General features: G+C 38.1%; 1 protein-coding gene across 20 annotated transcripts in view; it reads left to right on the top strand.

The window, feature by feature from the left end:
- The window catches only part of Pkn (serine/threonine-protein kinase N), a 733,150-nt gene that overhangs the window by 293,499 nt on the left and 414,649 nt on the right, over window positions 1–25,002 (top strand). For 9 of the 20 annotated variants that reach the window (XM_067091623.1, XM_067091613.1, XM_067091622.1 and 6 more), the window contains 3 exons: window positions 1,431–1,546; window positions 9,746–9,935; window positions 20,379–20,542. In XM_067091623.1, coding sequence (XP_066947724.1) covers window positions 1,431–1,546; window positions 9,746–9,935; window positions 20,379–20,542 — 470 coding nt within the window. Of the gene's footprint in view, window positions 1–607; window positions 641–1,430; window positions 1,547–9,745; window positions 9,936–20,378; window positions 20,543–25,002 lie in introns of all 20 variants that reach the window. The other 11 variants (XM_067091610.1, XM_067091621.1, XM_067091604.1 and 8 more) reach the window with 3 other exon arrangements.

The raw sequence follows: 25,002 nt of genomic DNA, 5'->3' as shown, positions 1-25,002 counted from the left end.
TATTGTGGATTGGATACACTTCATTGTCATTGAGTTATCGTAATTTGATGTTATAATTAAGGGAACTTGTGTGTCTGAGTAATATTTTGATTATGTGACACGAATTTCATAAAAACTTGTTGTAGATGTCCAGTTTTGTTAGTAGTTGATTGGAACCTAGAAATTTTAGAATAATTATGAACACCAGCTGATTATATCTGTATCCACAATAATTACCTTTTATTATATTTATTTTTATTTGTAGATTGGGAGTTATATTTAAAGCTATTTCTCCTCGGAAGAATTCTCATTTTCTGGAACATTGAAAGGACAAGATTTTTTTTTTACTAGATCGTGTTACCTGTCTCACCTGTTGCATGAATCATGCTTCTCTGAATTTGCTGCTTTTGTTGGTTTAATGTTTTGTTGTCCATTTTAATGAAGCACTGGTTGCATACATAAGCAGTAGTAGCAGTAATAACTGTGACGTTGCTGTTGTAATAGTAGTTGTTTTATTATAGTAGTGGTTGTAGTAACAAATGCTATAATCCCTTGAGGTACTGAAATCGTGTAATTCAGATAAGACCCTTGATTAATGTAACCTTGTCAATGTCTTGTTCATGTTTAGGTCTGTATCACAGGGTGAGGAATGCTGGGAAAGGTAAAAATAATCATTTTAAATCCCTCTTCTGTCTCTGTCTTTATGCTGATCATTTAGGTTTTGTTTATATAGTTTTCTTCATGTAAGGTATGCTTGGGCTCTGATCTTCTACTATTCTCCCTAAGTTGTGCTTAGGCTCTACACTATTTTCTCCCCCTTGTAAGACTTGGTTAGGCTTTATTTTTCTCCTGTAAGGCTTTGTGCTTTCTCTTCTTCCTTTAAGGCTTGATCAATCTTTCTTCTTTGTAATTTTCTTCCTTTATTACGTCTGTGTGCTATTTTTCTTTTCCCTCTTCTTTATTTCTGTTAGCTTTTTTCACTTACCCCTTTGTCTTCTTTTACACTGATCTGACTATGGTTCTTAGCGGGGATTTCTTCGTTTCTTTTTGTTTTTGCTCATTCTTCTGCTGTATCCACCTCTTTCCTTTGCCATTTTCTCAATTGTTCTTTTTAAACTTCAATGACCTTTCATATCGCTGATATTGTTAGTATTCTTCTTTAGTCCTTTTAATAATTTGCGTTGTATAAGAAGCTGCCTAGAAAGTTAAGGTTTTTCATTTTGGTAGTTGATATACTTGTAGGTTATCTGTTTATATTTGAATATTTTAATTTATTTTATGATCATGTTGGATTATTTGGTAGTGCTCATTAGAACATGTTTATGTTATTGATAGTAATTATTTTGTGTTGTGTTAAGGTGAAGAGTTTGAAATCCCATGCCCGTTGTTCACCTCAGCAAAAAGAAAAAATTACTCTATAGGGGAATATTAATGTTCATCAACTTTTGCAGATCCTCCATCATCTCCAACGACGACAGACTCTCAGGAGAAATCCATTGAACCTCCCATCTCTTCCTTCGATCAGAGACTTGTCAACCTGGAAAAGCAGCTCGACATTGAACTCAAGGTAAGTGGTCTTGGTGAAATTTAAGGTGGGTAATACTAAAAGTTAATGGCTGAGTAGAACTCATAAAATGAGTAATTCTCAAGGGTTCATTTACAGATAGGACTGGAGTGAGAGAGAGAAACCCTCTAAAGGTCAAGGTCTTGGAAAACTGAAGATGAGGTCTTCTCATAGGACAAGACTTTAGGAGATATGATGAAGTAGTATTAGGAATGAGCTGTGAGTTAGCAATTAGAGGACCTGGAGCAGGTGAAACATCGATGACCAGTGTCAAGTTTGATTCAAAACACTGTGTTTTTATATAAGTGACTTAACAAGTAATTGCAAAGCTAATGTTTCTAGTATTGGCAGCTAAAATTTGAAACTCGCGGTAGCGATTCTTTTGTTTTGATGTAGGTGACTAACCCCTCCCACTTTTGGGGAAGGAGAGGAGCAACTGAGCAAATGGCTCCAATTTGTTTCTGCCAGCTTACAACATAGGTTGTGAGCAGCAGCTGGATTTGGAACTCAATACTTTGCTGATTTTCTGGTTGTATCTTGATCGGTGAAGTACTTTTGCTTTTGGTATCGTTTTGGCAAATAGATAGATAGGGTTTTTGATTAAAACCTTGAAATTTCATGCTTTTTACTACTTGATTGTGACTTTGCACTTTATTCTTGACTTGTTTAGCAACGATGTCAGACACAAGTACGACTAGTACTCGATATTGCAGCAAAGCCTGTACAATAATATGAGATTAACCTCTGTTAAGTATGATTACCATACTTTGTGCATGGCATGCAGGGGTCAGGTTTGTTCAGTAGATAAACCATGTACTGAGTTTGAGGGTTGGGACCCAAAACAGTGGAAGATTTTGAGTTCTCGCCTATCAAAGCTAGAGAGGTAACGGAAGCGAAAAGCAACCATTAAGCATAACAAGACTGTAGCTAGTCAGGAATATGCTAGGCCTTCTATGGATGTGCGTATTGTATCTTTACCTGTAATTACTCCCATTCTCACCTCTTCAGTTGTACCACTAGAGCCTTTACCTAGCTCTCTCACTCCCGACCCCAATGCCAGTGCCAGTCTGGAGTCTAAATTCAATTGTAATTTCAAGTTACTCGTGAACACAGTGGCTCAGTTGGGGGCTTCAGTGCATTCCTTGATGGAACAGAAAGTGAGTGACAATAGTGAAGTATTAGTGGAGGAGCTGACTGCCCATCCCACAATTCTCCTAGGTGAAGGTCCCTGGCACACTCCCCTAAACCTGGGAGAAGCCATACCGGAGGCCCAAAGGAGGTCAGTGGGTTCTGCCCATGGGTAGTCGGTCCCTCAGTCACACTTGTTGTAAAGTCCCAGGTGATGACAGTGTATGACAGCCATTGGAAAGGCATCTTTTCGGAGGCTCACCGTCTTTCTTCTAGTTCAGAGGCTTCCAGCCCTGAACAGAGGTGCCAGTGGCACTTTAGTGACATGTCGAGACCACTGAAAAGGTCTGCAGCGGAGGTGTCTCGCTTGCCTCAGGTGCCGTGCAAGAAGGTGAAGGAGTTGTCACTGTCTTGCAGTTTTTGGGATAGCCTAGGGCGCTTTTCCCCCGATCTTTCTCCCGACATGCAAGCGCCCAGTGGCACCAATTAGCCTTCTCCCGATGTTTCTAGATGCAAGTGCCTGGTGGCTGCTGTGCCTGGTGGCTGCAGTTGGCACAGCAGAGTTTTTTCGCCTGCTGTGTCTCCCAACACTTCAAGGCACAAGCACCCAGTGGCGCCAGTTAGCGCAGTAGCTTACGAGTGCCAATCGGCTTCCGAGCTCCCAGTAACTCCTGAGCGCTCAGTTGCACCCATTGGTGCTCAAGCATTCTTTGGCACTAAAGTGGTCAGTAGCTGTCATGTGCTACGTGTCTCTCGAATGCCCAGTGGCTGCCGAGCAGCCAGAAGCTTCCGAGTGCCCATTAGTGTCCGCTCGCTTGGAAAGTCTTCATCTTGTAGTGTCATCTGATTATCCTGGCTCTTCTTCTAAGCGCTCAGTGCCAGTCCAGTCACTAACAGCGCCTTCTCTTCTGCAGTAAGCTTCGACATCGTTGTGTTTGGATCCGTCTCTTGCCCCCATTCAGCAGTGTCTAGATGACATTTTAGGATTTTTAAAGGAACATTCGTATGTGAAACCTGCTTCATATTTGTCGTTGTCTCCGGTGTCATTGGTTGAAGAGGATGTGGATAAGGAGGAGTCTCCCTTCTTCTGTTTATGATGCACTGTTTTTTGTTTTTCTACAGCTTTCCAACCCTTTCTCTCCAGCTGCTCTGCTTTCACTTGCGTCAGCCTTTCAGATGAGTGGTCTTCCTAGTGAGTTTTCTAAGTTACGTAAGATGGTGTGCTCCACCTCTGTAAGGAAAGCACTGAGCGAAGTCGAGACTTGGCTTTTGGTCAAAAGGGAGAAAGGGAAGGATTTTTCAGTTATCCTCCTACAAGATTTTCGAAATGGTGAGCTTTTTAGACTGGATGTGGATAAGGAGATGTTTCCCCTTCTTCTACTTATGCTGCACTGTTGCGGTTTCTTCTACACAGCTTTCCTACCTTTTTCTCTCTGGCTGCTGCGCCTTTGCCTGGGTCAGCCTTTCAGATGAGTTATCTTCCTAGCGAGTCTTCTAAGTAACCTAAGATGGTGCTCTCCACCTCTGTAAGGAAAGCACTGAGCGAAGTTAAGACTTGGCTTTCAGACAAGAGGGAGAAAGGGAAGGCTTGCTTCAGTTATCCCCCTACAAGGCTGTTGAACAGAAGATATCAGTGTTATGGCACCAGAGAAACTCCTTTGTTGGGGGTCCCTACCTCCTCCCAAGGGGACTTCTCCGGTCTGATTGACTCATCTCGTAAGTCAACCTTTTCAGCAGCCACAATAATGTTCTCAAGAGGCGAGTTCGACCATTTGCTGAAGAACATGTTTGTGATTTTCGAAGTGGTCAGCTTTTTCGACTGGATGGTGGGCAGTCTAGCTCGTAAAGTTCAGGAACACCGTACTGTACCATTGGATTTATCTTCAGATCTTCTTGAGGTCTTATCCTGTGCGGATATGGGGATTAGAGGTGGTTCTCATGAATTGGCCATGGGAATTTTAAAGAGAGGGAGCTTTGTTGTTCTTACACCTCAAAGGGAGTCACCACAGCTTGGAAATCTGCCCTTCTCTTCTCCCCTCCTGTACGTCGAGTTTTTGTTCCCGCAGTCGGTGGTGGATAATATTGCTTCGGCTTTACAAAAGAAGTCAACGCATGATCTTTTGGTACATTCCTAAAGGAGTCCTAAGGAGCTTCCATCTTTTAGCTCCAAGACATCCTCTCCTCTGCAGCCCTTTCCCTTTCATGGGAACAAGCGAAGGGCTCAACCAAGAGGTCGTACGAACGTTCGATCAAGAAATTGTCATCCAAGTCTTCAGCCAAGAAATGAACCCAGTGTCCTCTGTGCTCCAGTAGGTGCCAGGTTCCTTCTCCTTTGGGAGAGTTGGAGGGAGAAAGGGGCAGAACAATGGGTAGTGGAAGTCCTACTCAATCCCATTCACAGATTGATCTCCATTAGTCAAGAAGCCCATCAGCTTGACTGCTTACTCCGTAGGCTCAAAGTTTTTGGCTCTCGCAGAGGAAGTACACTCCCTCCTCGAGAAGAGAGCAGTAGAGGTAATCACAGATCCGAGCTCAGAGTGATTCTACAATTGGCTTTTTGTAGTCCCTAAGGCTACAGAGGATGGAGACCGGTTCTGGATGTAAGTGTACTGAACGGCTTTGTTCTAAAGACAAATTTTTGTATGGAGACGGTTTGTTCCATTCTTGCTGCTATTCGTCGGAGACGCATGGTCTCAATAGGTATGCAAGATGCGTACTTCCACATCCCCATACACTAGGATTCAAGGAAGTACCTAAGATTTGTTTTTCAGGACCAAATCTTCCAATTTCGAGCTCTATGTTTTGGACTAACAGCGGCCCCTCAAGTTTTTACGCTGGTTCTGGCCCCCCTGGCGTCTTGGCTTCATCTCATGGGGGTTAAACATCTCACTTTACTTAGACGATTGGCTCCTACGCTTCCCATTGAAGGAACAATGCGCAGAGGACCTTTGGAAAACTCTTGTGTTAACCCAGGATTTAGGATTGTTGATCAATCATCAGAAGTCTCAGCTGGCTCCTCCACAGGAAAAAGATTATTTGGGGATGACTCTGAACTCTCTTCTTTTTCTGGCTTTTCCTGCCCCAAAGAAAGTGGAGTCCTGTCTACGTACGATAGACGAATTTCTCTCCCTTCAGAGCTGTACAAACCAACAAATGGATGAGTCTCTTTAGACGTTGACCTCATTAGAACAGTTTGTTTCTCTGGGGAGGCTTCATATGAGAGTACTGCAGCTGTTCCTCAGAGCCAGCTGACAGAAAAAGGCACCCAGACTCTTTCATGTTTCCGGTGACCCAGAACGTCAAGAAACACCTGCTTTGGTTGAGGTCAGAAAGCATGTTGTTAGAAGGGAAGTCCCTTTCACCTCAGAACCCCGACCTAAGCTTCTTTGCCAATGCATCGGACTTGGGCTGGGGCACTCTCATGGGAGACGGAATTCTCCGGGACATAGTCGCAAGATCAAAAGGGACTGCACGTAAATGTGAGGGAACTAAAGGCTGTTCACTTGGGTCTTCAAGCCTTTGCCTTGGAGGTGTACGACAAAACCATAGCAGTTCATTCGGACAACACAACAGCCTTGTCGTACATAAGTAAACAGGGAGGAACATATTCCTTCTTGCTCTGCGAAGCAGCGAAGGATCTGCTTCTCCGGGCTGACCAGAACTGGACGAGAATTCTAACAAGATTCGTCCAGGGAAAACTGAGTGTGTTGGCAGACCAACTGAGCCGAGGCAGTGAAGTCATTCCCGTTGAGTTGACTCTACATCCTTTAGTCTGCTCGACCCCGTGGAGACTGTGGGGAGGACCGACTCTGGACCTCTTTGCAACTTCCAAAAACATCGTTTCCCTCTTTTTGTTCACTAGTCCCAGATCCGTTGGCATGGGAGACAGACGCAGTGCTTCAGGACAGGTCCAACAAGGAGCTACCGGTCTATGCCTTCCCTCCCTTCGGAATGATACAAGAGGTATTGAACAAATTCAGGTCCCACCAGAATGTCTATGATAATGATTGCTCCAGTTTTGCCTCTAAAGGAATGGTTTCCGGATCTCATTGGACTTCTGGTAGACTCTCCAAGGCTGCTCCCTCAAAGACATTCTTCTCAAACAATCACATGTCAGAAGATTTCATCAAGGGTTGTCTACTCTAGCTCTGACAGGGTACAAACTGTCGAAGACTCCCCAGAGCTAAGGGTTTTTTGGGAGCAGCTGCAGAAGCTGTCTCGAAATGCAGACATCAATTTTCTTGCAGCATTTACCAGAACAAGTGGTCCATTTTTCGCACTTGGTGCAGAAAGAATGAACTCTCTTCTACCAAAACAATTCTGACGGAGATTGCAGATTTCCTTTTATACCTCAGAACCTCCAGAGGTTTGGCCTCTTCGACTACTGTATAAAGGGCTACAGGGCCATGCTTTGCTTAGTCTTCAGGCACAGAGGCCTTGACTTATCTTCGAATCAGGACCTCTCTGATTTAATAAAATCTTTTGATTCAAGTAAGCTAAAGAGGGCAGAACCAGTATCTTAGAATCTTGACTTGGTCTTGAAATGGTTGTCTGGACCACCTCTCGAGCCTATCAGCACTGCTTTGCTCAGGAATCTGGCTAAGAAGACCCTCTTCCTGGTAGCCTTGGGGACAGCTAAGAGGGTTAGTGAGATACAGGCCATAGATAGAAAGATTGGTGTCTCGGGAGGAGATGCGATCTGTTCCTGTACACTGGGATTTCTCGCAAAGAATGGAATCTGTCTAAGCCCTGGCCTCATTCTTTTAAGGTTAAGAATTTGGGAGAAAATCTAGGACCTGAAGAGGAAGAAAGAGCTCTTTGCCCTTTAAGGGCTTTAAAGTTTTACCTGAAGAGGACTGAGAAGTTAAGGGGGCCTTCAAGTAATCTGTGGACTTCGGTCAAAGATCCGTCATGTCCTCTTATGAAGAATGCTCTCTCTTTTTTCCTAAGAGAGCTCATTGGAGAAGCCCACTCTCAAGTAGAAGAGCTTTTACCTTCTCTGAAGGTTAAAGCATATGAAATCAGGACGGTAGCTACATCCTTAGTGTTGAAACATAATTCTATCTCTGTCAGGCATTCTCTAAGCAACATATTGGAGATGTAAATCAGTATTTGCATCCCACTATTTAAGGGACATACAAACAGTTTTTAGTGAATGCAGTACTTTGGGTCCTTTGTTGGTGGCGGGCATGGTGTTGGGGGAGGAAATGTAGGAAGCATCCCATCCTTCCTTTCTCTTTGCCTTGATCTATGGTGTTGAGTTCTAGAGGAATCTGGGGATATTATTTACTTCGATACCCCCCATTTTTAAATGGTTGGGTGATGGTGTTTTTTTAAACTTTTTGTTGTAGGTGACAGCATTGTTATCTTGTTGTGTTGTTTTAGTACTGTTCCCTGAGCAGAGGTAATTTTGTATTACCTGACTAGCATTCGGTGATGTCCTTCGTTGTAAGTCTCCCACTGATGTAGTAGGCCATCCAGTGCCATGCCCCCTTGCCTCTACTGAGTAAGATGAGTGCCAACCAGAGACAGTATCTTCCTGCAGCATCTCTCTTACCAGGTAAGGAAACAATAGGCATTGTCCCAATGCTAGCAAATTTTCTATTCTCAAATTCATTACATTATATAATGGTTTGGGGTAGAGTAGTCCATGTATCCCACCTCTTGTCAATGTGGAATCAGCTATGTAATTACATGGTAAGTCACTTGTATAAAAATGACATTTTTATAATAAAATAAAGTTTTATATATACTTACCAAGTAATTACAGGGCTTCTTATATACTGTATACATACCAAGCAATTACAGAATTGAAGCCCTCCCTCCTCCCCTCGCATGGACATAATGGCAAAAACAAATTGAAGCCGTTTACTTAGTTGTTCCTCTTCTTCCTTGAAAATGGGCAGGGTTAGTCACCAAAACCAAAACAAAAGAATTGCTACCACAAGTTTCAAGTTTTAGCTGCCGATACTAGAAATGTTATTTATGTAATTACTTGGTAAGTATATATAAAACTTTATTATTATAATTTCATATTTATATTAAATGTTGTCAAGCTAATAATTGATAATTATTGCAATATTTTATGTTCAGTAGCTAAGTAACATACCAATTAATATGCAATGAAGAAATGTGGGAAAGTGCCAGAAGCAAAGATTGAGATCGATGTGGTAACGTAAATTAATGTGGTGTGGATTTGGCATGGGTAAGTAGCAGCAATAATTGGGATTGGCATGAAAAAGTTGTGACAAAATTATTGCAGCTTTTGGTATGTGGAATGTATGAAAAATACGGTGGCTGATAATTAGCATGTGAGAAGGGGTGCCAAGGAACAAGGACAACTGATTAGCTTGAGTCAAATTTTCATAGGTAAGACTGAGAAGTAGCCATGGGGTGAAGGGAAGAGTTTAGGTAATAGAAATGAGTAAGCTTGGGAGTATAAGTAGTAGTATGTTTTAGTGGAGGGAGAAAGTATTGATTGGCAAAAAGTTCTGAATCAAGAAAGCTAAGAATGAGCGGTGGGATTGCTAAAAGGTATGAAGGTGATCAGTGACAAACAGCCCTGAGGAGACTGTTGAAAGTGAGGTTAAAGAATGAAAAGTCTGAAACCTTTGATATAGTTAAAATATTCTTCTTTGTTCACATGAATCGTCAATACAGCTAACCATGCAAGCAGTTAAGAAAGATCATCTGTAAGGATGTTCAAAACACTGATTTAGGTTTTCAAAACAAGCCACAGTATGTTAAAATTTGAGCTTTGACATGTAGTTCTAAGTGTCTGCAGTTTATTATTTTATATTCTAAGAAGACTTGGAGAGCCCTATGAGGAGAACGAAACATTTAAGCTTTTGACTTTGGACTTTGTAAGAAATATTGTAGTGGCTGTTTCAGTTGCCTCAATTTTTTTGACAGGTGCCAATATTTTGTATTGATTATATACAGTTTCAGCGCAATAGTTTGGAACAGCCATTTTATCAAGTTTATTGATAAGGAGCCTAATCATTCTTACCAGTAAATCTTGTTTTGTATTCTCTTGATTGATGATGTAATTTAAAACCTCTTGCCTAATTCCAGGTTAAAGTGGGAGCAGAAAACATGATACAAATGTACAGTGCGGGACCAATGAGAGACAAAAAATTATTAGCAGAAGCTCAGCAGATGTTGCAAGATTCTAAGGCCAAAATTGAGTACATTAAGATGCGCAGAATGAAGGCGAAACAAATTCAAACAGAAAATGGTGTAGATGCAGAGGGTAAGCCCAAAGGTGAGGCTTTCATTGTTGTGGAATATCTTAGTTTTTGTAATGATGACTAAATTTTTAGTTTCTGTAATAGTGAATGCATTTAAAGAGCTAGGTCAGCTGCCAGTTGCAGTCATACTTGTTTTTGTTTCATTGAAAAAAATAGTAATCTTGTGGTGTTGAAACATTGTTCAGGTGTATTTTTGGATACTGGCATTATAATTTGTGCAGTTGAATGGTTACTTGTAATTAGAACAAGCACTCACAAGTAATCAAGAAACCTTGGGTTCATTATTATTAATGCCACCATATATCGAATTTGAAACACATATAGGGAGATGCATTGGTTGTTGTATACCATTTTTGTCAGTAATGTTTTTTAGGTTGGGGTTTTCAGTTGATGGGGTTATATGTGAAATGAGTTCTCTCATTTTCTTGAATAGTTTGCACTCTGTGCCTAAATCTGATGTGGTCTGAATGTACAACTAAGCCCTTTCACCATAATTGTATTGGTTTTCCTACTTCCAAATCTGCCATTATTGTTGTTATTCTTACAAGCTAAGCTGCAGCCTTAGTTAGAAAAGCAGAATGTTGCAAGCCCAAGAGTTCTAATAGAGAAAGCAGCTCAGTACAGAAAAAGCAATGCATAACTAAAGAATAAACTATACACAAACAAAGAAAAATAAATAAGGTAGAATAAAACTATAAGATAAGAAAATCTCTTGAGCCTACTCGGTAAAAAACATTTGGATCCAGTTTGAACTTTTGTAGCTCCAACGATTAAACTACTTGATTAGGAAGGTCATTCCATAATTTGGTTACAGCTAGAATAAAACATCAAGAAAATTGCATGGTATTCTTCTTCTTTTCTCCCTCTGGTGTTCCCATCTTCTCATACCATTCTCTCCTGGCTTCTCCCTTTGCAATTGCTACCACTCTCTTTGTTTCCCTCTTTGTCTGTCTGTACTCCTCTCTTGTTTGGTAGTTGTTATCTTCTTCCCACCGTCTTCTGGCTCTACTCTTTTCCTTCACAGCTGTTTGAACCTCTTGATTCCACCACACCATGTTTCTTTTTCCTGTTGCTGCTTACCATTTGTCCTCTCACACACCTCTGCTGCTGTTGGCACCACAATCTCTTTCATATCATCCCATATCTCCTCAGGCGATTATGAAATTCCACTCACATATCTCTCTTTTCTGGCTCTTTCCACTTTACTTCTGAACTCTCTTCCCTTCTCCCCCTCCAGCTTCCAAGTTTTAATCCTCCCATTTCTGGCTGGGGCTTTTCTTTTCCTTATTGCTTCCAGCCTAAAATGTGCCACTACCAGTTGATGCTGAGCTACAACAGATTCATTTGGAATAACCGTATAACCCATAATGATTTTCTTGTCTTCCTTCCTAAACAGAACATAATCAATTTTTGTCTCATTTTGTCCACCTTTGTATGTTACCAGATGACTTCTTTTCTGAAACTATGTATTCAAGACTACCAGATTCATAGCTTCTACTAATTCTAACAGTCTTTCACCTTCCTGGTTTCTTCTTCCAAAACCTCGTCCTCCATGTAGTCCTTCAAAGCCATCAGAACTCTCACCTACATGGGCATTCATGTCCCCAGATAACACCAATAGTTCACTTCTTGGAACTCTTTCGATGTATTCTTCTAATTTTCCTATGAATTCCTCCTCCTCTTCACTACACCATTGTTGAGGGGGCATATGCCGAGATGATATATGCCATATTCTCTTATCGTTCACAAACTTTAAGCCCATGAGTCTGTCACTGATACGCTGGACCTCTGACATTCTCCTGCAAATCTGGATGGAGAATAATTCCTACCCCATTTCTCCTTGTATCTTCCCCTGCGTAGTAAACTTTATATCCTTCTTCAATCTTTCTTGCGCTTTTCCCTTTCCATTTAGTCTCTTGTATACACAGAATCATAGTTTTCCTTCTCTGCAAGACATCAACCAACTCTCTTCCCTTTCTTGTGAGGCTACCAACATTCCAATTTCCAATTCTGATCTTTCCTTTCTTTTTCCAATCCTTTCTCCTCACTAACTTCTTTAGCCGCAGTCATGACTTTGGCGGTACCTTTTGCATATTTCTCACTGTTGTCAGGGGATTCATTATTTAGTTTTTTGCCACTGTTTTCATACTCGGTTGGCTAGACCAGACAGCAACTCTCCCCATTTATCTGGGCTTGAGACCGGCACCAAGTTGGACTGGCTTGTCCTCCCCCTGGCTGGTAAGAATTGCATGGTATTGATCCTCACCAAAGAGAAGGCAAGAATGTTAGAATGTTAGAATTAACAGCAAATCTAGTAATCCTGTGGTGGATGGTATCATATGGTATGGTATATGAATGCAAAAGATGATCAGAATTATGAAAAATATAAAGCATACAGTGAATTAATTGATTAATTGATTACAGTGATTAATTGTAAGATATGGAATAAGAAACTTAATAAACTAGGGTATTCAACAATTTAAATACAAGTCAGCTGCTGAAGACCAACCTAGGGAACAGTATTGAAACATGGCAAAATCAAATGATAACAGAATTTTGTCTGGACAGACAAGTCTCCAAAAGTCTCAAAAGACTTGTAGTATACCAATTTTTGCACATCTGATGAGGAAGTAGGCCTGCTATGTTTCTTAAAAGGGAATTTGCAGTTATGAATATCATTAAGAATTTTGATTAGTTGCAAACATTTAATGAAACGTGTTCAGTTAAAAGATTTAAGTGATTGGTATCTAATGCTTTAGACTTGCTAACAGTCAAACTTTGTTAAGGGTTCAGATTCATTCCATTTTCACTATGGGGTGACTTTATCTAAGACTTTATTAAGAGAATCAAAAGCTACAGATCTACAGTCAGAAATTGGATCACTGCAAGACTAGTCTAGACCACATGAAGTGTGCTTAGGCATTACTAGTAGTGGGCCAAGATTACTACCCTGATGATCACCAGAGGTTGCATTTCTGCATTCATTATTGTACCCATTAGCAATTATGCAATCCATATAAAAACTATGGCCTCATGATTAACAGTTAAAAACGCCTCAAAACTAAGTCTAGTCATGAACTTCCAAGTGTTAGAAGTTTATATAGTAAAAATGTTGAGTCATAGTTGATTCAGTTGCACTGAGTCACATTTCTAGACTTGGACAATGCTCTCCCAAAGGATGTTTTTGAATGAGAACTGAATAAGGAGTAAGCTAAAGTTCAAGAAGTGGGACAGCCTCTTAGGGAATACAGTCAGAAATTGGATCACTGCAAGACTAGTCTAGACCACATGAAGTGTGCTTAGGCATTACTAGTAGTGGGCCAAGATTACTACCCTGATGATCACCAGAGGTTGCATTTCTGCATTCATTATTGTACCCATTAGCAATTATGCAATCCATATAAAAACTATGGCCTCATGATTAACAGTTAAAAAACGCCTCAAAACTAGAGTCTAGTCATGAACTTCCAAGTGTTAGAAGTTTATATAGTAAAAATGTTGAGTCATAGTTGATTCAGTTGCACTGAGTCACATTTCTAGACTTGAACAATGCTCTCCCAAAGGATGTTTTTGAATGAGAACTGAATAAGGAGTAAGCTAAAGTTCAAGAAGTGGGACAGCCTCTTAGGGAATAGATGGAAAATAATGGATGGGTTGAAGGGTTACTGCAAAGACCTGCACAGTAGTACTGTGTACAGTACATTGTGCACTGAACAGCACTGTACATATTGGCTACATGCAGTAGTAAGAATACCAATAGCATTTTCATTATTACATAAAGTTTAACCAAATCCCCAAGTCAGATTTCCAGTAGGAACCATTCCTTGGGGTATTCTAGACAATTAACTTTTTTAAGGCAGTATTTTCTGTGTTAATCATGTGTCCTTTTGTGGGTACATGGGACCTAACATACACTTATTTGCATAGATCTCTCAGGTGACATCTGACCATTGCCATGTAAATGTGACTCCATTTCTTACACTTGCCCACTTTTCAGTTTCCTCACACTACTCTCCTATTTCCCACACCTTTGCACCCATCCTAGTTCCCACACTTGCATCACACATTTCTTGTGCCTGCCCTCCCCTCCCCCCACTCACATCATGCATTTCTCACACCTGTGTTCCCCGCCCCCATCATAATGCTTTTCCACATTCTTGGTCCACTGTCCTTGGTGGTGCCTTCTCAACTAAGATCTCTCTTTATACACACACACACACACACACATATATATATATATATATATATATATATATATATATATATATATATATATATATATATATATATATATATATATATATATATATATATATATATATATATATATACACAGTATCTTCAAGAAAATTGATTCAGTTAGTTTTGTATGTTCAGCCGCACTTTGTATATGGAAGTTAAGTGTAGAAACAGTGATGGAAGAGACCCTTAAAGACTATTGTACTATTGTATGCAAAAATGTATCCCATGTGATATGTTAAACCCTTGTAACCCTTTAGGTCTGTAGATTTAATGCATTGCATGAAACATGAAACATCCAAATTTAAACATTTTCAGTTGAATCATAGCATTTTATTTCTGACCTTATAATTTGGTGAATTATTTTAAACTTTAAACTTTTAAGATATTATATATACATATTTTGTTGCTTACTTAGAAGTCTTGTGTAACATTTGTGAAAGGATGCTGTTGTCATACTAGGCTGCAGTAATAAGGGTTTCTTCTTTTTGGAAGGTTTATTTGTGAATCGTGCTAAATTGGACAACAAATGTGAAAAATTATTTTAGGGATTTTATTTTGACACAGAAAGAGGAAGTGTAACTTGACCCTCCCCCCCCCTTTTTTTTTACAGATTTATGATTATAAAGTAGGTCACTTTCGTATACTCCTGAGATTTGTCTTGCGGTTTTATTCCCGATTTGTTTAGAGGTTTTAGTCTGAATGAGGGGTGAAAACAGAGGGAAAGTTAAAGATGTAAAAGAGCAGGAAATAACAGAGGAGGCTTGAAGAAATGAAGAGGAATGGCTGATTTCTAAATAGCAAGTAGTAGTGCAGATGGTGGCCAAACAGATGTTGCAAAGAACCCTGAGTATTGTCCATAGTGTGTAAGAATTCAAAAGATAGTACAGTAGCAGGAAATAGTATTAACAAAATATTAAGCAATACCATTTTGCAATTGTATTTTAGATGAATGGTTTGCACAGTAACTATAGCATTAATGTGGACAATTTTATCTATTGGTTTTTCTTTTCAAAAGTTAAGTGTTTTGTTTCCAGCTTGAAGAAAAATTTCTGTGTGGATAGGTATCACATTTACTTGTAAGTAATTTGGGGTAACATAGAAGACTGGATGTATCAGAGTACAAGAAGTTCTTTCATACCCTAGGTGCATTGCTCTCTGCATTTTACTCTGTCTCCTTTGGTCTCTTCTCACCTAGCTGTCCCATCTACATGGTTCTCTCACAGAAATTTGTAACCCTCAGTTAAGAGCCTGTCTTTTGGGCCAGCTTTATAAGAGTAGATATTCAAGTTGTTAATGTCCATCTTATTTTCCACCCTCCCCTAACATTTGTTTCATAGCATAGTTGTGAGGTTTTCCTCTGTTACACCTTTGTAATCTTTGTGCTCTCAGTTTTCTGTTCAACGCTGAATTACCAACGCTTGGCCTTCAGCCTAAATTGTAGTGTATATTGTATTCTATTCTATTATGTCAGAGTAGATATGTAACTCAGTTGTATTGGTCTGCTGAATATAAAGGGTTTAATGTTGTTGTAAGAGGCATTAGGTGAAATTGGTATTGCCTCTAATTTCCTTCCACAAAAGAGGTAGTCTTTATAATGATGAGATGACTGTTGCATGTGGCGCGGTAGAGGTTATATTACGTATATGTTGTTCTCAAGAAGCTTTTTGCCATACCACTAAGACAAGCTGTTAGATCACAAAAACTGAAGGCAACATAAGGACACTTGATCTGTTGATATTGGTGAAACACAAGATTTATGATGAAAATAGTGAGTAGTGAATTAAATTTTTGGGTCCATTGATGATCTGTGCCAAATTCTTTGTTGCTTGTCATACTAACGGAGGGAAACTACAAATGATTGCAGGAAGGGAGTCACATCTGAGCTGTTTAATGCAGACAACTTTGTTAACACTAGAATCAGATGAAAGAGCTGTAGAAATGCTTATAAGACGACTGAAGGGAACGAAGGGAAAGGGATTGAAAATTAAAGTAAGCAACTTTAAGCTTTTAGCTATTGGAAAGGAAGCATTTGAAATACAGTAGATACACAAAATTTATGTCAAGAAAGAGTTTTGATCCTCCAGAATATATAAGAGGAGGCTTGAAGAGAAACCGTAATGAAGCACCAACTTGTGGAGGAATGGCTGATTTCTAAATAGGTAGAATATTTCTCTTACTGTGGATGCACAGTGAACTATAAAGCAGGTATAGAGAGGTAGTAAGAAACTGATTAGAGAAGACTTGAATGACTGGCAAGAGATAGCTCTACTGTACTACTGATAGCACGCTAAAAAACTTACAATGCTTGTATAAGGTTTACCTACTCTGTCCAGTAGGCACATCAGCACTGACAAAGGAATTGGAAGAGATTTCAAAAAACTTTACTTTGTAATGTGAAGACTCATGGCTAGAGTGCAGTGGGAAGATCTCATTACAAATGAGGAAATTGAGGAAATGTCACATATTTGATTGGAATTAGACATGAGGTTAATAATAAAAGTAGTTATGTCTGAAGGAAGGCAAAGATCACCATGGATGCCCAAAAAATAATGAAAAGGGACACAGACAAAGACCTAGATCAGGTGAGAGTTAAAGCAGAAAGTGTGCAAGACTCAAGAGATTGGAGATTTTTCTCATTAAATCCCATAATTTTAAAATCTGAATTTAATTAATGATAATGATGTGTAATTTCTTTATTACCTGATGCATGGTAATGAACTGGATAAATTCATGCCCTATGTTCTAATACTGACTGCATTTCACTCTACTATGTAGTCCCATGTATAGCTTGATTTTGAACAAAAACATTTGTTTTAACAAGCTGGGTTGGATCATAAGTCATAGGAAACTCTTTCTGCACAAGTGCAACTAACGTAAATGTTAATGTAATAGAGTATTTTTGCTGTTATGAAAGAAGACCAGATGTGTTTTTTAATTTTTTACTCAGTTTTAATTAATAACAGAACAAGTACCTTATTGGGACTGTATTTTTACCATTCTTACTGTAACTGTTATCAGGGAATCTAAGGGGCTTATTTTCTAAAGCAGGGCTGTTGATTAGTAATTAGTACACTTAGGTAAAATTGGTGGAATTTACAGTTTCTTCATCTGATAACAGTTAAGTTTCAAGGTTCTCTCTCTCTCTCTCTCTCTCTCTCTCTCTCTCTCTCTCTCTCTCTCTCTCTCTCTCTCTCTCTCTCTCTCTCTCTCTCTCTCTCTCTCAGTGCAATGGTAAGCATGTTTAGTGCTTATAGCTGAACTCCCATCAGGTCTGTCTTCATATATCTGCCTTTCTCCTTGATTTCTTTGGCTTCTCATACCTAATGATTTTCTAAGCATCTGTTACTATCCTTTCTCATCACATGTCCAAACCAACTCAATCTTTGAGGTGTCAGTCAACCTCTTTTTAACACATCTCTCCCCCCAATTCCTGATTTGAAATAAGATTATCCCACCATACTCAGGCCATGAATATTGACATTGTATGTCAGGTCATATCTTTTTAAAATCTTTTCCATTTTCTTTGTCAGTGCTCTTGTGGCTTGATATTGTTAGTATTAGCCAGGATCCTATGAGAAGGGAGCTGGCAATAATTGGGAGATAAAACATAGGAAAGGCATGATGGGTAGAATTTCACGGATGTCCTTTTCATCTTATGGCATTGGAAGTGATTGTGATGATGGTGATTAAATCTTAAAGGAAGGCAAGTTTTTTTTATAGAATTTAAAGTTTATTAATATAGGGAAACCGTTGGGGCCAGGTCTATGAGAGTTAAAAGTATTTTAATTTTCTGGTCTGAGTAAACTACCTAATAATAGTAACAACATAAATTGGCTTATCTAGTGTCCAAGTCCTGCCCGTGATGGTGTTATATTTGTACAGATCATAGATGTTAAATGTCTTTGCTGTTTAAGTAATGAAAAAACAATTATTTTTTTTAAGTAATGAAGAAACAATTAATTTTTGTAAACTCATAATAACTTCTTCTCAGTTGACATCAGTGTTCTGCAGATATAGCTGATGGTTTTGAATTGAACATAGATCTGTGGTCATGTGATTGCTTCCCAATGATATCTGTCTTTAGAGTAGCCTAACAATGCTCAAAACACACTGCATTATACTGAGACCAATAGAAATTCATTTCAAGGATATATAAGTTAGAAATTTTTCCAAGGATATGATGATAATTTTCTATCAGAGGAACCATTGCAAAATCAACCTACAAATCCATTCTTTTGACTTATATTACCAGACACTGATCCTTAAGGAAAATCACTCAATGGCTGGATGTCAGTGGGTATTGTAAGTGAGAATAATTTGATATTGATTAAATGAATCTGTTCAAGAGGTTCCATTAAAAATAATTTCCATAAATAACAATAGGCATATTTAAGCCAGTGAAAAACAAACTTTTTACAAAATCCATAGGTCCTATAAAGAAAAACTAAGTTGTAAAAACAGTGTTGAGCATGTTAAGCAGTTCTCCAGTTTAAAACCTGGAACAGAAATGTGCAAAGTAAATGTAAATTTTGCCAATACTGTAATCCCTTACAGTTTGTATTAAAAAAGTTGATATAAGACTTATGGCAAAAGATTTTACTAATTAGTGGAGTAAATGCCTTTAGTAACATAAGTATTGTTAGCAGCATAGATAAAAAATTTTTTTTAAATTGAAGATGGACAAGTGTGTTAATTCCCTTAGATATCAGTATGAAATTTGCTTCGAAGGTACTGGAGTTCACCCATGAAAAAACAGTTCTTCTCATGGTAGAGACAAAGTATGATCCATAAACTGATAAAGCAGCTTATTGGTACTTGCTTGTTAGATTTGCTTGAATACACTCTTAACGCCTTTGCACAAGTTGCACCTATTGTTAGCCCCCTCCCCGAATGGTTATACATCATTTATATATATGAATAATTGAGAAGCTTTGTTAGATATCCATCTTATATAATGTGAAAGGGTAGTGTTGTTTGAAGCTGAACACAAGAAACTTGTTTATCATGATTATTTGAATGAGATGTTTTGTGTGGAGCCTGGTTGCATTTGATGCTATTGATGACACCACATTTGCTCTTGCTCTTGAAGTTACATTGATAAGGACCTTGTTTTAGATAATCAGCCATTTGATTTTTTGCTAACCTCACAAAAGTCTTCTTGGATGTTATTGTAATTACGATTTCTTATAATTAAATTTTCTGGCAATCCAGTGACTATGAAAAAAAGTCTTTTATGGAATTGTAGGTACCTACAGTACAGTACTGTATGAGCTTTTTTAAAGACCTTTGTTTATTTCTTTCAAGAGAACTAGCCCATTGAGCCAGTCCACCAGTCCATTGACTTAATGCATTTAACTCAGTGGCCGTAATGAAGTACTTAGTGATGAAATTAATAAATGAAGACAGGTTAATAATAAAAGGCTTGTGTTTTGTGACTGAAAGGTTACAGTTCAATACAAACCTATTAAAATACTAATAAAGTACAAAGAAAATTAACAGTACATAATACTATAAAACAGTGATTTTACCCAAATAGTTATGCATGGTTCTAATAGAGTCTGCATGTGTAAAATTATATTTTTTTTTATTGCTGGACCAATTTGATATTACTCATTTTGCACAGATCTTTTAATTGCTTGGTAGCATTTAAATGATAACAGCAGTGGATATTATAGCAGTCAGATTGCCATACTGTACTCTGGTGTTATTGCAGAGGTAACAAACACCTTGGTTTTTATATCATGTTTTATATCAAGAGTTGTTCAGATATACATAAGTATGCAACAAATTTCATTGTGTGAATTATTACTCAATATTACTTGTTTAGATAGAGAAACAAACTTATTTCAAAACAGCTGAGGTATTATTCTTCTTGTTGAATATAGATAAAAAGTTGAGTGGCATTTGTGACAGTTATAGCTGAACACTTTTCTTCTTTTGTTAGATGTTACTCAGACAAAAATTTGTTTCATCCCACAGAACTGTGATCTAGCTGGTAGTTTTGTCAGTATTTTCCTGTATTTCTAATCATGTATCATTTGGAGTTGTAAATTAAAAAAGAAAACTTTTGTTTTTTCCATTCAACACAATATTGATGCAAATAATTCTAACTTGAGTAACTGGCAGTAGACTTAGCAAGTCATATAGTATATGGGACTGAAAGTTGAAAAGTTTATTTATAATTAAAAGTAAATCTTGATTTTTATTTTTGTCAGGTGAGGCAGCCAATAAGTATAATTTAGAAACACCAGTGGATGTGCGAATTGTAGAACTCATTCATCGGTTACACGTAGAATGTCGGTGCATGGAGGGAGCAAAAAATGCTGTCAGAATGCTGCAAGCAAATAAAATAGCAGCTGATAAAAAATATCAGCAGGAGGTAAGTACAAACAGCTTTCGTCATTGCCCAGTGGACTTCAGCTTGAGTGTAATTACAAATTTAGGAGCAGATTTTGTTGAACTGTTCCAAAATTTAAGCAGTGAACTCCATTTGGTATGAGGTTTTAAGAGATAAGGAAGGTTACTATGGTTCCCTATGGATGGACTGTTCCTCATCTCTTCAGATCATGTTTTGTATGACATTACAATTTTTCAAGTGTGCAAAGAAACATGCTGCAAACTGATTATTAGATGTCAAAGGTCGTCTCAGAAGTTGAAAGATGAAACATTGCATCTGATAAACTACAAGAACCATTTATAATTATAACTAACTAATCATGGGGTCTTGGTTACAGGGATTTGTTGCTCAAATAGTAATGCCATATGATTGTGATGGGCAAGCTAGTATAGTTACAGAGGCAGTGGCTTTAGTCTTTCAACTCTTGACTAAGTATCTGAGATTTTGATATGGATGAATGACATATTACTGAACACTGCTCGTATGAAATGTATTTAAAGTTGACTTTGCAATTATGTTGTGAGAATTTATATTGAAAATACCTGTGAGTTTTCTCGACATAAGAGATAATGAAGAGCTGGTATGATTTTTGGTTATATATTCGTAGTATTTGTTTTATCTCGAGTGATTCTTCTGTAGTGTAAGGTATTTTAAAAAGAAATTGGTAAAAATCCAGTTTGATTATGGAAGCTTAAACTACTTTACAGTAAATGGAAGTGACAAGGTTTCGCTTACATATCATCTATGTTGGATCCGCAAATGATAGAGAGTTGAAGCTACTGTTGATCGCGACTAAACAGTGGTGACACTGTCTTAGGGGTTGATATATCTTTGTCAGATTGTAATATCAGAAACGTCAGCAAAGTAACTGTGAAAACCTTTGAAGTGCCAGGTAGAATCTTCGTAAGTAGCTGAAAGGTTATGATGTTGTTGCTCTCAGTGAAAATGAAATTTTCACTTTCTGTATGTTGTATGTTTCATAAATCTCAGGCAGTCCAATTGATTTCCATATGAAAGTTACTAGTACTGTGTTTCTTTAGTGTTTTATTTTTTTGAGATTTCTTACTCAAGGGCTTATCTGCTGTTGTGGTTTATAAGTAGCTGTTGCTTGACTTATTGGGTTAGGACTTGAAGCCATTCTTAAAGTGCTCTGTATTGAATTTTTAAAGTGGTTATTTGTAGTTTTATTGATAAAAAATGTTGCCAAGAAATCCTCAGGAGTAGGATGTACTGTTAGAGAAATGTAGCTTCTTTCATTCTAATTTGTGGTTTCTTGATTTGCATGAAAGGAAAAGAAGACCTCCTCTTCTTGTGTTTCAGTGCTGAATAACCTCTTAGGTCCCAGCACTTGGCCTTTGGTCTAAATTTTGTACTCTAATTCTAGTTTCTCTTCCTCTTGTGGAGCCATTATGCATCATTAGTGTGGATTGTGTCACTGCATAGCTTACTTTATTATTTTGGTGCATGGTGATAAACTTACTTACTCAAAGTTTGTTTTTGAACTTGGAACAGGATAATTTAGTCTGACTGTGAAGAACTTATAGTGTTTCTCATTTTGGAAGTATGTGGATTGAAAAGTTTAACATTGCTCTCAAGAAGAGCAGCATTTTTGAGTGTAAAAGGCTATGGCTTTACTGTATTTCAGAGGTGCTGGTGACAAAACAAAAGGTTTATTTGTGATAATAACTTTATCTAATAGAGTTCTTGAGACCTTTGTACATTCTTTGTCTGATCGAGTTCTTGAAACATTTGTACATTCTTTGTCTGATAGAGTTCTTGAAACCTTTGTATATTCCTTTCTGCTTCCTTTTTAATTACAGTTTTCTAGGTTTTGCTATATTTTTTGCCCCTTCACGTTGCTGCTAATTCCTTTGTGTTAAGGAGTATGCCAATATATGTTCATGATGCATTTCTTAATTTTTTCATATAGGATTTAAGGAATTTGTTTTGTAAAATATCCTTTTCTTCAGGGAATAACAAAATTAGGTAAATTGGGTGCTGTATATGCTTTTTGACAAATTTATGCTTACGTAAGTTTACTTTAGACTTGAAAGTTATTGCATTTGAATTAGTGATTCCCAATGTAGCCAAGCTTGAAACAGCTTGTTTATTAAGGGTTCATGAATAAGAAAATATCCCTTTAACCCCAATAGTCATTCCCTCAGAAAGGGTACAACCCTTAGCCTCCTTCTTTTGTTTGGCCGTTTGTCTACCCTAGTTAACTTTTGTGTAAAGGTCCTGATCTAAGGAAGGCTAATTTGTTGATGGGCACATCTTGGATAGTAGGGAAGATCCATGCAAAAATTGAGTCACTTTTGTCCACATATAGTGAAAGAACAACTGGTAAAATTTGTAATAAGGTCCACAGGTGAGAGGATTATCTGTCATTCATAATGCATCCTAGTCGATTATTATTAGATAAGGATGAAGTACATACTAATTTTTTTCTTTCCCATTTTGATTCTTGTTTTATTCAGCCCGTGGTCTGAGCAAGGTGACATGTTTTTTTTTAAGTGCAAAGGCCAGTGAGACAAGCAGGCAAATGCCCTTTTCCAGTCCATGCCAGGGAACAACATGAAAAGAGGAGGGTGGGGGTTAAATGCTAAGGGAATGATAGACCGTTCTACCTCCTAATCAAGATAGGTTTTAGGAGTCAAGAAAAACAGAAGCAAAAGGAGAACTCCAAAGCTTGCTATCAGGGGGGAAAAAGCAACAGTGAATGAAACTAGCAATGCCAGGACATGGAACCTTGCAATTCGAGGGATCTGGGCCTTGCAGCCCTAGGACACAGAACCGTGTGATCGAAGACACAGGACCTTGTGATGTAAAGACACTGAACCTTGCAGTCTGAAGTCACTGAGCCTTTTGATGCAGGGGCACTGATCTTTCAGTCTGTGGACAGAAGCGCAGTGAAAAGAAAAATAGCTCCTTTATAACTGAGCTGAAAAAAGAGAAGAAACATATAATTTGAAAACTGAAATGCTGATAATTCCCGTAGCCTCACACCAAGTTGAAAGAGAAAGGAATTTTCGGAATGCAGCGCAAAGAGTCCAAAGTCAGTAATGCTGTCAAGGGTTGAAATGGTGAACAAGGCATTGATTATTCCTGGCATACAAGTTGTTTTGCAGGTGATTAATTCCTCCTTCTCTTTAGTTGCTCTCCCTTTCAGTTTTAATTACTTTTCTTAATGGGATATGGCTGTATTTAGGTGTTCTTAGTAGATCCTGGTCTTTTCAGCATATATTTATGTCAATTTTGCTATTGTATTTAGTGAGAATTCCATTCTTCTAGCATTTATGTTTTTGATAACTAAGATTTTGTGTATTTTTGCCATTTCCACTCTAAATAATTTTATTAAACACATTGTGCAAAATTCATAGAGAACAAGCAGAATAGGCCATTAACTTGCAAAGTCGGCTTCCTCAGCATAGAACACCCAATTTTGAAAAAGAGAAAAGAAGCATTATAAAAGCTTTATTTTTGAATATATGTATTTTTACCGAAATAGCTCTCTTAATTGAACCCACGTTCACGAGGACTGGGGAATGCCAAGAATTTAGGGTAACAAGTAAAACAAAGTGTTTGTTTATCTACGGAAGCCAGTTCCTTTGGATCTCCAGACAGATTGATGTAGGCCATCCTGATGTTAGGGGAGCCTTCCAAGATTGATGCTTAGGAAAGGACTCAGGATTGCTCTGAAGGTCTCAGTTCTCTCTCTCTCTCTCTCTCTCTCTCTCTCTCTCTCTCTCTCTCTCTCTCTCTCTCTCTCTCTCTCTCTCTCTTTTGTGTTGATGAGAAAAGAATGATTTTGGTACTGTACTAAGGTTATTAGCTAAGGAATAATTTTAACAACCTTTATACTGACCGTATATACTGTATTTTGCTTTTATGTTTGATTATATTTTTATATAAGTAGCAGTAGGAAAGTCCATTTATTGTATGCTGCAGATTTGTAATTTGTGTGAGATTTTTTTTGTTTAATAAAGACTAAGCGAAAGGAGAGAGAGAGAGAGAGAGAGAGAGAGAGAAAGAGAGAGAGAGAGAGAGAGAGAGAGAGAGAGAGAGAGAGAAAGAGAGAGAGAGAGAGAGAGAGAGAGAGAAATTATATTCTGCGGAAATTGCTACGACATGAGCAAATGAGGACAAGTAATAAATTTCGACAAAGAGTAACACATACAAAGTACAGAGACAGTGAAGGGTATACAATTAAAGGGTGGAATTATGGATTAAGGTTTTCAAGCGTACTTTACTAGCCTTCATCACCACACTTTGATAAAAGCTTTTTGTTTTCAAATATGCTGCAAGCTATGTGGAATCATGATCTCTGGTCAAATACAAGGCATATATGAATGTAAATCTACTAACTTCCGTGGTTGTTAGTACAAAAATACATCATCATCCTTACATACATACATACATACATACATACATACATACATACA

The sequence above is a fragment of the Macrobrachium rosenbergii genome, chromosome 48 (assembly GCF_040412425.1).
Source record: "Macrobrachium rosenbergii isolate ZJJX-2024 chromosome 48, ASM4041242v1, whole genome shotgun sequence".
NCBI classification, from domain to species: Eukaryota; Metazoa; Arthropoda; class Malacostraca; order Decapoda; family Palaemonidae; genus Macrobrachium; species Macrobrachium rosenbergii.
This window is presented reverse-complemented; position numbering and strand designations above follow the sequence as displayed.